Below are 12,506 nucleotides of genomic sequence, written 5' to 3'. Positions count from 1 at the left end.
GGAGGAGGCTGCCAGTCCAGCCTTGGCAGGGAGGGGCAGGGAGAGACACAAGCATTGGGGAGGAAGGGTCTTGCAGGACTGAGCCACCGACTTTGGCTCCTGGGACCCAGAGAAATTACTTGAGGTGGAGGCAAAAGAGGATCCAGGATGGCTTGGTGAGATGAAGCCTCTGTGCCACTGCTCAACTCTTGCCCTTTGCCCACAGGATGCAACGGATCCGAGCCAAGCAGGAGAAGTACCACCAGGGACAGCTGGCCAGAGACTCGGAAGAGGCCACGGAGGCAGCCACGCCAGGTGTGAAGGGAGTTTCGGGCTGGGGAACATTTCTGGAAAACCTCTAGGAAGTCCATGCCCAAGACAGCCGAACTCCCGCAGTGGCCTCTTCCATAGTCTGCTTTCACTGGTGGACACCCATGTCGCATCAATGCCACGCCGCTGTTCCGGGCAGCAGAGTTTACAAAAGCAGCCGTTCTCCTGATGGGAGACGCCGGGAACTGTGACTGTAGATGCCGTTTGGGCCCACGGAAGGCTGAGGGGGGAGGATGTGGGTCTTCCTTTATCCTTGCAAGTCCCACCCGCCTCCCTCCTAGGATTTGGCCTCCTCCTGCCTGCAACCCCCACGTAGGCCTTGGTTACACCCATGCTCTGTCTCCATGAAGAGGGACAAAGGGGGGGGGGCTCTTCTTTCGCCCAGTGGCAGCCGCATGAAGCAGGCATGGCTTTTGCCCCCGAGAGGTTCTTTGTGGGTGGCCTGCAGAGAAGGCCTGGGCTGGCGGAAGGCATCCGTGTGCGTTAGGAGGTGGAGCAGCTGCTCGTTCAGGCTCGGCTGGCCTTGTCCTCTGGCCGTCCCCATGTCCCTCACCTGCCCTTGTACCCTGTTCCACAGCCTCAGGTGCGAAGAAGGACCCTGGGCAGCAAGGGAAGCGCTGGTGGCGCCCGTGGTTGGATCACGCCACAGGTACAGCCCAGCCTCAGGGCTGGCGGACATACTAACCCTGGTTCACCCTGCTGGCTCTGCCAGTAGAGGCCATTGCAACGGCTAACTGTGGTGTCATCTGGGCTCTCCATCCATCCATCTCCATCCATTCTGCCTGCCTCTCTTCCGGGCTCTCCGGCCGTCTCTTGCAACTCCTGCATGGGCTGCCTTGCCGAGTCTCTTGCTGCCTGCGTCCTTCAGCTGCAGGCCTCACCAGGCACCAGAACCTCGCTTGCAGATCCCAGGCTCAGCCCTGGCTTATTCGGTGGCCTGTCTGGGAGCTTCGACCGTTGGTTGTTTGTCTGCCCAACTAGGCAGAGCAGACGGAGACACCCATACAGGGGGGAAATCTAAGGGGGTTTTTTGCCACCGGTTCTGTGGGCGTGGCTTGCAGGGGTGGGCATGTGACCGGGTGGGTGTGGCCAACTTCCCTCCACTTTTGAAAGCATTTTTCTTTGCCGGTTTGGATGAATAGATAGGGAAAAAATGCTTTAAAAAGCGGGGGTAGGGGGGGGGAAATAGTTCCAATGCTCAGCTGTGACTCATGCGATCTGGACCTTCTTTATTTCACTTTTTAAAGCATTTTTTTCCTATCTATTTGTCCAAACCGGCAGGAAAAAAAATGCTTTCAAAAGTGGGGGAAAAACAGTTCTGACAATCGCAGCTGTGAGCCAGGCAATCGGCTGACCTTTATTTCACTTTTCAAAGCATTTTTTGCTACCAGTTCTAGTGAATTGGTCAGAACCGGTAGCATTTCACCCCTGCACCAGTACCGTGTAGATCAGTCCTACTCTTATTGTAAAGCTATCGCAGGAGAATCTTGCAAGTCCGAATGTGCTTCCCTGCCTTTATCCTTGGGAGAACTAGGATGGATGTTCTCACATTACATCCGTGCCCTGGGTTCAGTCCATTGCCTTGATAGCACCTCTTCCTCCATCCATCAAGGACCTTCCCACTGCCCTCTGCACCTGCCTTAGGCAGATTGGCTGAGCCGGAGCACCAGAACCTGCTGTGAAATGCCTGTTTGCTTTGGCAATGCATGCGACCAATACATCCTTTTTGGAGTCTTTAGTGAGTGTTGTCTTGTACTGCCGTGTTTCTCAATCTTGGTGGCTGGGAATTGTGGGAACTGAAGTCCCTGCATCTTAAGGACTCCAGGGTTGAGAAACAACACTTTACTGTGTGATCTGGACTCTGCCTGGTGGGTCAGAATGAACTTCCAAAGCAAGAGAGAGAAAGATCATGCTGGGGAATTCTGGGAGTTGAAGTCCACAAGTCTTAAAAGTTCCCAAGTTTGGACGCCCCTGCCCTACAGAATAGGAACCCTCACCAAAGAAGGGGAAAGGGCCAGCTAGGTGCCATCCAAACCACCCACCTGGCACCCCTACAGTCCTAGCCAGAGTGGTTTGCCAGAACCCCCCCGCGGAGATGTTGTGTGGGCAGGTGGTCTCCTCCATTGCCAGCTTCTCATGCCTGCTCGGGGAGGGTCTCTGCATGCCTTTGTTGCCTGGGAAACGTTTGCCTCTTTCTGACTTTCTCTGCTTCTCTTTTCTTCCCTCCAAGGAAAACCACATTCTGTGGAGGGCAGCCCCGCATCGCCTGCTGTACCCTCCCCAGAGGAAGTAGCCCTTCCTTCTCGGGTGGACGGAGGCTGCCGGGGGAGGCAGGGCCATTACAGGGGTAATGTCTTTGCACGGACCGAACGGGGCAGTGGGAGCAGAATCTTCCCCTCTGCTCCCTCGAATTCCCTTGGAGATCCAGCCACAGGAGTGGGGCCTTCCGTGAATTCCCCCCTGCCCCCAGGGACATCCCTCGGGACTCACTGGAGTTTATTGGGAGAGGGGAGGGTTCATTTGCAAGCTCCCAGGGGTGAGTGTACCCTTGCATTTAGGGCAGCATTTCTCAACCTTGGCAGCTTGAAGATGGGTGGACTTTAACTCCCGTGCTGGCTGGGGGGATTCTGGGAGTTGACGTCCACCCATCTTGCCAAGGTTGAGAAACACCGCTTTAGGGCGCCTGCAGTGCCTGGCCTTATTGGCAAAGCCATTCGAGGTAGTTTCCCAACCGAAAGCTCAATGGCCAAGGTGCCAACAAACAGCCCAAAGCATCAAATCAAAAATTCAAAATCCAAACCGCAGCAAAAGAGCTGAAACGAGAATGCCGTCAGAGGCCCAGTGGGGGAAATGTCTCTGCAGTTGGTTGGGTCTGTTTTGACTCTCCACCCTGAGGACAATTTAGGAAGAGCCAAGTCCAAACCAGCCTTCCGCCCAGGTGCTCTGGCTGTCCCCTGCCCTGTGGCCTTGGCCTGGAGGTAGAGCCAGAGCTGAGAAGAGCCCCTTGTTGAAGGCAGACAGCCCTTGTGGGTTTCGAGGCTCTTTCCTGCCCTCCTTTCCTGTCCTTGACCTGTAGAGTGGCCCTTCTCTGTACATGCCTAGGGGCACTCTTGTCTTTCTGTTACTTTTCCCGCATGCCTCTATTCTCAAGGGAGCCGTGGCCTTCCCCAACCCGTGTGGGGCTGTTGAGGAGGGGGGAAGGAGGAGAAGGGCACTGACTGACTTTTGCTGTGGGGCTCCTAGTGCTCCACTCGGGGGATTACTTCTTGTTTGAGACGGACAGCGAAGAGGATGAGGAGTCCCCTGTGGAAGATCCGAAGCCCCCAAAGCAGAGCGCCTTCCAGGTGAGGAGGGGGTAGGAGATTTCCCCCTACAAGGCCTTGGGCAGGTGGGGAGCACAGGTATTGCTGAATGCCATGGATATGAATTTATAGGAAATACAAATTATTATAAAACAAATACAAGGAACAAAACCTTACTAATTCCTTTGTAGTTGGGCTCACAGCTGCTGGTTAAATAAATGCATCCCTCTTTTATAAAGACCATTTTCCTGCTCCCCAGGCACTGATAGGCTGCTGCATGAATGCCATATATTAATAGGAATACCCTCTGCACATGCTCAAGGCTTCTCATGCCACCTGCTTGAGTTGGCAAAGGTCCTGAGACCTCTTCAGGCAGAAATCCCTGTGCCACCCAGACACTAAGTCCCATCTCCTCAGCCAGCACCACCTACACCTATCAAGGAATAGTGGAGTTGCCTTCAAAACATTTGGACTCTCAGGGTTGTCTGTCCCAACCCTTCCCATCCCGAGATGGTTCTCCTGGGGATGATGGGCTCTCCTGCTTCTGGGATGTTCTCCAGCAGTTGCATGAGGCAGGCTCAGTCTCTCTCTCTCTGTCTTCTGGGTCCAGCTGGCCTACCAGGCCTGGGTCACCAGCACGAGGACTGTCCTGCGTAAGCAGCGGCGCCAGGAGGAAGAGGAACAGCGGACCGATCCAGCTGAAGGCAGCTCTTCTCCAGGTGAGACCATTTCCCCAAACCCAGCTGGCTCTTCCTGTCACCTTTCAGGACCTGGGTGGCCATGGGGTGTCCAGCTGAACACGATCCGTTGGTTTTGCCTGCTCCCCCTCTTGCAGGTGAGGAGGCCAAAGGGGAGATTCTGCCAGGTGAATTGCCAGAGGAGAGACGCAGCCAGGAGGAGGAGGAGGAAGAGGAAGAGGAGACAAGTCCAGGTAGCTCACGATGGAAGGGAATGCCTGCACCTTTGGCCCCACCTTCAGTGTCCAATCCCTTAGGAGAAGGTTTCACAGCCTCAGCTATTTTAAGATGCAGGGACTTCAACTCCCAGGATTCCACAGCTCCAATTTTACAACCTTTTTTGCACTGGTCATTAAGTGAACACCATGGTCTTGGAGCAACTCTATATTTCCCTTTGGAGCAAATCCCTGAAAACCAGACGCAAACATCCGTTTTCAGCAGAAATGCCGTAACTTGTTTCTTTGCAAATGCAGAGAGATTGCCAAGCATCCAAAATGTGATCCGGTGACCAGGGGAGGTGTCATAATTCTGAAATCCGGTCGTAACTACCTTTGGGGACGGGTGGGGGTCTGTCATAAATTTGACCAGTCACTAAGTAACTGGCCACAAGTCGAGGACAACATGTACACAGTTGCAAAGGGCTTCCAGCTTTCAGATGGAGATCGGCCGATTGAACAGACTCCCTTGTAAGAGGTGGATCCTCCATGTGCAGGGGCAGTTCACTGCAAGAAAAGGGAGGAGGGAAATATGGAACAATTAACCAGCGTAGCTGCTTGCTTCCAGAGGTTGTGGGTGCCCCGTCACTGGAGGTTTTGAAGAAGAGACTGGACAGTCATTTGACTGGAATGGCGTAGGGTCTGCTGCTTGAGCAGGGGGCTGGACTAGAAGACCTCCAAGGTCCCTTCCGGCTCCGTCATTCCATTACGGGCTCCCTTTCCCGCCTGGAGATGTTGAGAGCTACCCAGGCTGCTCTTTTCTCAGGGAAGAGCAGCGTTCTGCAGCGGATCCTGAATGCCCTGCGCTTCCTGTGGGTGCTGTGCCAGGCCACGGTGGACGGCTTGACCCGGTGGCTGAGGGCCCTCACCAAGGACCACGAGCATCTCTCCACCGTCCTGGGCCTGGAGAGGTTTGTGCTCACCCAGCAGCTGGATCAGGTGAGCGTCTGTCAGCCAGGCTGGAGCTGCCTCGGAGGGGAACCTGCTTGCTCCAGCAGGCTCATTCCCCTCCATTCCTCTCCCCTCCACACAGGCAGAGGATGCTCAAAGAGGCACCCTGGACAGGCTATACCAGCCGGCCCCACCAGCCGACAACACCTCGCAGGAAACGGCCTTGCCTGGGACGGCAGGAGTCTCACCCAACAGCATGGCTTCCAGGCAGGTGCATATGGGGCCGGGGAGGGGAAGCTGGGACGCGGGGTTGTGAGCCCAGAGCCTGCGCCTGTTCCCTGTGGGGCCCGGGAGTTGAAGAAGCAGCACCCCGGGGAAGATAAGAGGGCTGCCTTCCCAGGAACAGAAAGCAGTTGCGCCAGGTCCGCCCAAGACAAGGATCCTTGAACGTGCACCTCCCAGGCTCTCTGGCCCTCCGTTCTGTCTTCTCCACCACCACCATCATCTCATCATCCCTTTCCCCTCCATCATCTTGCAGCGCTGCTTCTGGGGCAGCTGTGGCAACGGCCCCTGGGTGCAGTGTTGGAATTCAATTTATTTTACTACTGGTTCTGTGGGCGTGGCTCGGTGGGCGTGGCTCGGTGGGAGTGGCAGGGGAAGGATACTGCAACATCCCCCTTCCCTCCCCACTTCTAGGGCCAGTCAGAGGTGGCATTTGCCCGTTCTCCAAACTACTCAAAATTTCCACCACCAGTTCTCCAGAACCTGTCAGAACCTGCTGGATTTCAGCCCTGCTTGGGTGGTGGACAGCCTCTCCTTCCCTGGAGGCTCTTGACAGCCACCTGTTTCGAAGTAGGCAGTTCAGTCTCCTGTCCTGCTTGAGATGGGGCTGGATGACCCCTTTAGAGCCCGTCCAGCAGAGGACCCGCACAGCACACCGAACCTGAGCAGTTTGAGGCAGAGTTCATTTTCCTAGGGGCTCTGATGTTAGGAGTCCCAGCTGGTGCAGTTGGTTTCCGTCTGGTGTAGCAGCATGTTGTTGGAATGTCTGTGGATATTCTCAATCATCCAAGTCGTGGTTGTCCCAAAAGTACTTTTCCAAAAGGCAACTGGACTTTGTTTTTTTCCTTGAAAACTTTTTGCTTCTCCTCCGGAAACGAACTGAAGAAGCTTCTTAGATGAGAAATGAAATGTTTTCAGGGGGGAAAACAAGGAAATCCAGTTGCCTTTTGCAAAAGCACCTTTGGGACAGGCATGTTGTCTGAACTGGGAAATAAGGGGAATTCAGTCAAATTCTTGCTGGAAGAGGTTGTGTAACCCCTTTTTATGCTCCCACAGCGGCTGCGATGGGGCAGAGGTTTTCAGTGCTGGCAGCACCGGCTACAACTCTCGAAGCGCCAGCGAGGAGCAAATTCCAGCCGTGGATCTTCCAGACAACACGGGACTCCTTCCCAGAAACTCCCAAGAGCTGCTGGCTTGTGCTAAGAGTCGCCCCAGGACCGCCAGTGAATTGCTACTGAACAGGTACTGCCTTGGGCAAGCGAGGGCACCCCCCCTTACCTTGGCTTCTTAGGGTCACTCTGCCTGGCCTCCCATTAACATCAGCCGGTTAAAGGCACACAACTTCCAAAGTTGACAACGGAGGTTCCAGTTTAGCTGGCTGGGGAATTCTGGGAGTTGAAGTCTTTGAGTAGCCAAGGTTGGAGAACTTTTCTCAAGAAGATACGGGGGACTTCCAGAACTGTTATTCCATCAAAGGAGGATGCAGTTGTTGATCCCTGGAACATTTTCGACAGACAAAGGGCAACGAGTATAAAAACAGTATTTCTGCCATCCAATGTGTTGAGACTTCAACTCCCAGAATTCCCAGGCAGAGCGGAGCATTGTGGGAGTTGCAGGCTCAGCGTAATGCCTGCAGAAGCTCAGGGAAAGGCAGAGGGTGGTGGGCGAGGGGATTCCAGCTTGGAGGAGGAACTTTGCTCCCCTTCGTAGCCTTCTCTGCCTGCTCCCACCCTCACCCCCACCTGTCCCTTCCGTCTTCCAGGTGTGTCTCTTTCGAAGAGCTGGAGGAATCCGAGCAGTTCTACCGTTCCCAAAACCGCTTTGTGCAGCTGCTGGTGGCCTGTTACCACTTTGTGGCCGGCCATTCGGACCTGCTGTGTTACTTCATCATCATCCTCAACAACATGGTCACGGCCTCGGTCATCTCCATCATCCTGCCCATCCTCATCTTCCTGTGGGCCATGCTGTCCATCCCACGGCCCAGCAAGTCCTTCTGGATGACGGCCATCGTCTACACAGAGGTGGGGCCCTTCAAGGTCTTCAGAGCTCATTTTGATGGGAGGAGTGGCTTGGCAAACTGAAGGTGAATGGACTTCAACTCCCAGAATCCTCAGCAATGGCTCTGCTGGCCGTGGGATTCTGGGAGTTGAAATCCATTGACTTGGAAATTGCCTCTGTTGGGAAACTCTGGGCAGATTTTCTCTCGCGGGTGCCCTCCCACCTGGTCTCTTGGACTGCCTCTATCCCCCTACCAGCAAGAACTGGAGCCCCCCATGGCACACCAGAGGGGGGCGGCTTCAGGGACTCTGGCTTAGGGTTCTCCGTGCTGTCTGGAAGGGCCTGTTCAGCAGAGACCAGGGGTGAAATCCAGCAGGGTCTGGAGAACCGGTATCGAGTAGTTTGGAGAACCGGCAAATGCCACCAGCAAAACCCCCATAGAACCGGTAGTAAAACAAACAAAATGAATTTCAGCACGGGGAGAGAGCCAGGTTGGGCCTCAAGGGCTGAAGATACTGGCTGAGTCTCGCCCAGGCTCTGGACTCATTCGGATGGTTGAGAGTAGAGCCTCCATATTCAGAGGCAACTTATCTTCAGCTGTTGGGCTTCAGCTAATGAGGAGAGAGGCTGCCTTCCACCCTTCCTTGTGAGGAGAGCCTTCTGGTAGAAGACGAAATGCCGGAGAACCAAACCTTTCTTCTCCCCTGGATTCTTCCATGCACAGGCCATGGTGGTGCTCAAGTACCTTTTCCAGTTCGGCTTCTTCCCCTGGAACAGCTACACCACCATGGTGCGCTACGAGGGGAAGCCGTTCTTTGCCCCTCGCATCCTGGGCATTGAGAAGACCGACAACTACATCAGATACGACCTGGTCCAGCTCTTGGCACTCTTCTTCCACCGCTCCCTGCTGCTGGTAAGAAGGGACCCGGGTCCTCAGCTGGGCTGGCAGAGCAAGCGTGGGTGAGGCCGAGGGGCAGCTGGCATTTGGGGAGTTTCTAGGAACCCCAGCCGGAGACGCAGCCGGTTTTCTCCCGGGCTTCGCTGTGTTTGCAGCACCCTCTCTGAAGGCGTTCTCCTCTCCAGAGCTACGGCCTGTGGGACCACGAAGAAGACCTCCTGCCCAAACCTCAGCTGGAGACAGAAGAACCGCAAGATGCGGCCAAGGCAAAGGAGGAGCCGGAGCCTTCGGCATCGGCCAGCCCCGAGGCAGAGGACCTGGTGGTGATGGAGGAGAAGCCAGAGCCGGAGGTGCAGAAGGGCCTCCGCTCACGGTTCAGGAAGAAAAAGGAGAAGAAGAAACGAGGGAGCAAATCTCCAGACAATCAAAGAGAGGAAAGTAGGTACCTAAAGGCCGCGGCAAAATGGGAGGGCAGGTCATTGAGTTTATTCACTTATTCGACATTTGCATTAATTCCATTGATTAATATGGAGGCCTCTGGGTCCCGTTAGAGGGCACAGAAGACCCTCTGCCAAAGAGCGTTCCTTTGACTGCATCTGCTGGCTGGGATGAACCCGGGAGGATTGGGAGGGACGAGGGGAGGGCAGAGGCTCCCTGGCTGAAGCACATCAGTGGGGAGAAGGCGGAGATTGGCCAAGAGCTCATCCTGCTTCTCTCTTTCCAAGCCCCAGAGATCCAGGAGCAGGAAGGAGAGGAGAAGGAGGAGGAGGAAGAGGAGGAGGAGGAGGAGAAGAAGAAGAAGTCAGGGGCCTCCCGAGAAAAAATGAAAGCTGCCAAACGCCAAATGAAGCACTTCTTGGCTTCTGCGTGAGTGATGGGGAACCGGGCTGGCAGTGGGGGAGGAAGGGCAGGCAGCAACCGGTGGGTGAATTCTCACCAAGACACCTGGGTTGTCATGCTCGGGGGGGGTCTGGCCGTGGCAGGTTCATGCGTTGTGTTCAGCCATTGCGATTAGACGGGCCAGAGAGGGAAATCTGTTCCACAGCAGAAGCTAAGACTGCTGGATGGGGAGGGGGCTCTAAACTGAGCCTTGCAAGTCAGATTGTGCTGGACTCGGTGAATGGGGGAGGGGTCTACTGAGCCTCCTCCTCCCATATTATGTCATGGCTCTGGTCTTAAAACACATGCCAGGCCATTTGCCCTAGGCTGCCCTTCCGGCCTAACTCCACCAAGGTCCCTGCTTCTCTCCCATCCTGGTCTTTATGGCTCAGCAGAGTGTGCAGCCCAGAGGGGGCTTCAACCGGTTTGGACTGCTTCGGCCGAGTAGGGAGTAACTCAGCCTGCCACCACCCACCCACCCCACCCCCCCGAACCGCTTCTGTCCTCGGCCATCTTGACTTTAGGTTCTGCGCATGCAGAGAACAGTCTTCATTGCAACAATTTACTTTTTCCCCCCTTTTCTAACGTGTCCATGCACAGACCTGTTTAGGTGCAAATGCACGCACACGCAGAGCGCGCATTCGGTGTGCGCATGAACCAAGCGAGGGAACGTGTGCAAAAAATTTTGCGGGCCAAATTGGCAGTAATGCGGGCAGGTTCAGCCTGTGTGTAAAACCACCTCTCTTTCCTGCTGGGCTGTGACTCTGGCTGGGCCCTTCCTTGCACCCCACAGGGGTGACTTGAGTCCGGACTTCTTGGCCATTGGCAATTCTGCGCTGGAGCAACCTGGAGAAAGTACACACACACACAGCCCCACTCAATCCTCTTCACCCCTCCTCCTCCTCCAGGAGAGAGCGCACCGTCCAGCCAGCGTGCCAGTTCTTCCAGGACATCCTGCACAGCCAGTACCGCGCTGCCACGGATGTCTACGCCCTCATGTTCCTGGCCGATGTGGTAGACTTCATCATCGTCATCTTCGGCTTCTGGGCCTTTGGAGTAAGTCTGACGAGGCCACTCGGCATTTGCAGCTTTCTTCGAGCCGTGGCCGGTGATTTTGCTGGGGTGGTTCTTCCCAGAAGCTCTTAGTCAAGTGCTGGGAATTCTGGGAGTTGTGGTCACTGGGCATCTAGCAGGTGACCTTTGGACTGTTCCAGTAGAGCTTTTGGCCCCAAGGTACTCCAGGGCAGAACTGGTGAAGAGGCAAGAGAAGGTGAGGATGGAGCAGGGGTCTCCAGTGGGCTTATCTGCTGCTTGCTAAGTTTGGATGAAATAGAGAAACAAATTCCAAGTGTCTCTGAAATTCATCACAGGGCCACTACCGCCACCCCCTTTCAAAGAAGGCTGGGGCTATGCTTGGGGGTCCCTGGAGAGGAGTGGAGCACCTCCTAGGGAAATGGGGGAGGGGGGAGGAGGTGTGTCCATCCTCCCTGAGCTTCTCTTCCTCTGCAGAAACACTCCGCTGCAGCCGACATCACGTCCTCGCTCTCCGAAGACCAGGTGCCCCAGGCATTCCTGGTGATGCTTCTGATCCAGTTCTCCACCATGGTCATTGACCGGGCACTCTACCTGCGCAAGAGCGTCCTGGGCAAACTCATCTTCCAGGTCATCTTGGTCTTTGGCATTCACATCTGGATGTTCTTCATTCTACCCGCCGTCACTGAGAGGTGGGTGGCCGTCTCTCCGCTTCCCCTGGCCCTCTGCCTTGGGCCCTGCTCCTCTAAGGCCCACCCTTGCTCTCCCTCCCCCCCAGGAAGTTCAGCCAGAATACGGTGGCCCAGCTGTGGTACTTTGTGAAGTGCATCTACTTCGGCCTATCCGCCTACCAGATTCGCTGCGGTTACCCCACCCGCATCTTGGGGAATTTCCTCACCAAGAAATACAACTACCTGAACCTCTTCCTCTTCCAAGGGTAACAGCAAAAGAGGGGAGGGGTCTGCTGGGAGAAGTGGAGCCTGATGTGCGGTCCTTTAAGCAGAGGCAGGCAAACAGGAGGACCCCTTTTGGGGAAAGTAGAACGCTTTGCAGCAAGAGAGAACATGCAAACCTTTCTTTGGGGGGCAGCTGAGAACATGGATTCCGCCACCTCCTGGGTCTCCATGCGTCTCTGCATGGTACCCCATTTCTTTACCATGCACCATAGTGAGCACCATGCGCCATGATGGTCGGGGGGAAAGTGGTGGCACAGATTTCTGCAGAATTGTCGTGGGTCAACCAAAGCCCACCCCTGGAGGATCTGAAGGTAACGTCTCTTGGCTCCACAGGTTTCGCCTGGTGCCTTTCTTGGTGGAGTTGCGAGCTGTCATGGACTGGGTCTGGACGGACACCACTCTCTCCCTCTCCAACTGGATGTGTGTGGAAGATATCTATGCCAACATCTTCATCATCAAGTGCAGTCGTGAGACGGAGAAGGTGGGCCTCCAGGGAAGGGGAGGAAGCGTGGTGGAGCTGGGTCTCCTAGAGTCTTCTCTCTTGAGGGTTTCATCCCCAAGACAATCCCCGTAGTCTTAGTGAGGCCAAGACAACTGGAAGGGAGGCGAGGGGCTTTGGTGCCACGAGGAGACCTGTTAGCGCCCCTCTCTGCCTGCAGAAATACCCACAACCCAAAGGTCAGAAAAAGAAGAAGATTGTCAAATACGGCATGGGAGGCCTCATCATCCTCTTCCTCATCTGCATCATCTGGTTCCCGCTGCTGTTCATGTCCCTCGTCCGCTCCGTGGTGGGTGTGGTCAACCACCCCATCGATGTCACTGTTACCCTCAAGTTGGGGGGCTACGAGGTAAGGGGAACTGCCTTGCGGAGAAGCAAAACAAGAGGCCACCCAGTTCCCAGATGCTGATGGACCACAGCGCCCAACGTCCCTCTCGGTTAGCCAGGCCGGCTGGATGTTGTACCCTGGCAATGGCCCATGTCGGCTTTTGGGGGCAGATGGGCTTAG

At 55.4% G+C, this 12,506-nt stretch overlaps 1 protein-coding gene across 2 annotated transcripts in view; it reads left to right on the top strand.

The window, feature by feature from the left end:
- The window catches only part of PIEZO1 (piezo type mechanosensitive ion channel component 1 (Er blood group)), a 55,070-nt gene that overhangs the window by 39,347 nt on the left and 3,217 nt on the right, over window positions 1-12,506 (top strand). The window contains exons 29-46 of one of the 2 annotated variants that reach the window (XM_081963694.1): window positions 206-294; window positions 887-958; window positions 2,540-2,656; window positions 3,553-3,653; window positions 4,222-4,330; window positions 4,447-4,542; window positions 5,330-5,502; window positions 5,597-5,721; window positions 6,793-6,978; window positions 7,499-7,757; window positions 8,459-8,647; window positions 8,818-9,070; window positions 9,358-9,499; window positions 10,420-10,567; window positions 11,021-11,235; window positions 11,322-11,480; window positions 11,833-11,980; window positions 12,159-12,347. In XM_081963694.1, coding sequence (XP_081819820.1) covers window positions 206-294; window positions 887-958; window positions 2,540-2,656; window positions 3,553-3,653; window positions 4,222-4,330; window positions 4,447-4,542; window positions 5,330-5,502; window positions 5,597-5,721; window positions 6,793-6,978; window positions 7,499-7,757; window positions 8,459-8,647; window positions 8,818-9,070; window positions 9,358-9,499; window positions 10,420-10,567; window positions 11,021-11,235; window positions 11,322-11,480; window positions 11,833-11,980; window positions 12,159-12,347 — 2,770 coding nt within the window. The remainder of the gene's footprint in view (window positions 1-205; window positions 295-886; window positions 959-2,539; window positions 2,657-3,552; window positions 3,654-4,221; window positions 4,331-4,446; window positions 4,543-5,329; window positions 5,503-5,596; window positions 5,722-6,792; window positions 6,979-7,498; window positions 7,758-8,458; window positions 8,648-8,817; window positions 9,071-9,357; window positions 9,500-10,419; window positions 10,568-11,020; window positions 11,236-11,321; window positions 11,481-11,832; window positions 11,981-12,158; window positions 12,348-12,506) is intronic. The other variant, XM_081963695.1, reaches the window with a different exon arrangement.

This window comes from Natrix helvetica (genome assembly GCF_964273705.1).
Source record: "Natrix helvetica genome assembly, chromosome: 10".
Classification (NCBI taxonomy): Eukaryota; Metazoa; Chordata; class Lepidosauria; order Squamata; family Natricidae; genus Natrix; species Natrix helvetica.
Note: the sequence above shows the minus strand (reverse complement) of the source record. Positions and strands in the feature narration are given on the sequence as shown.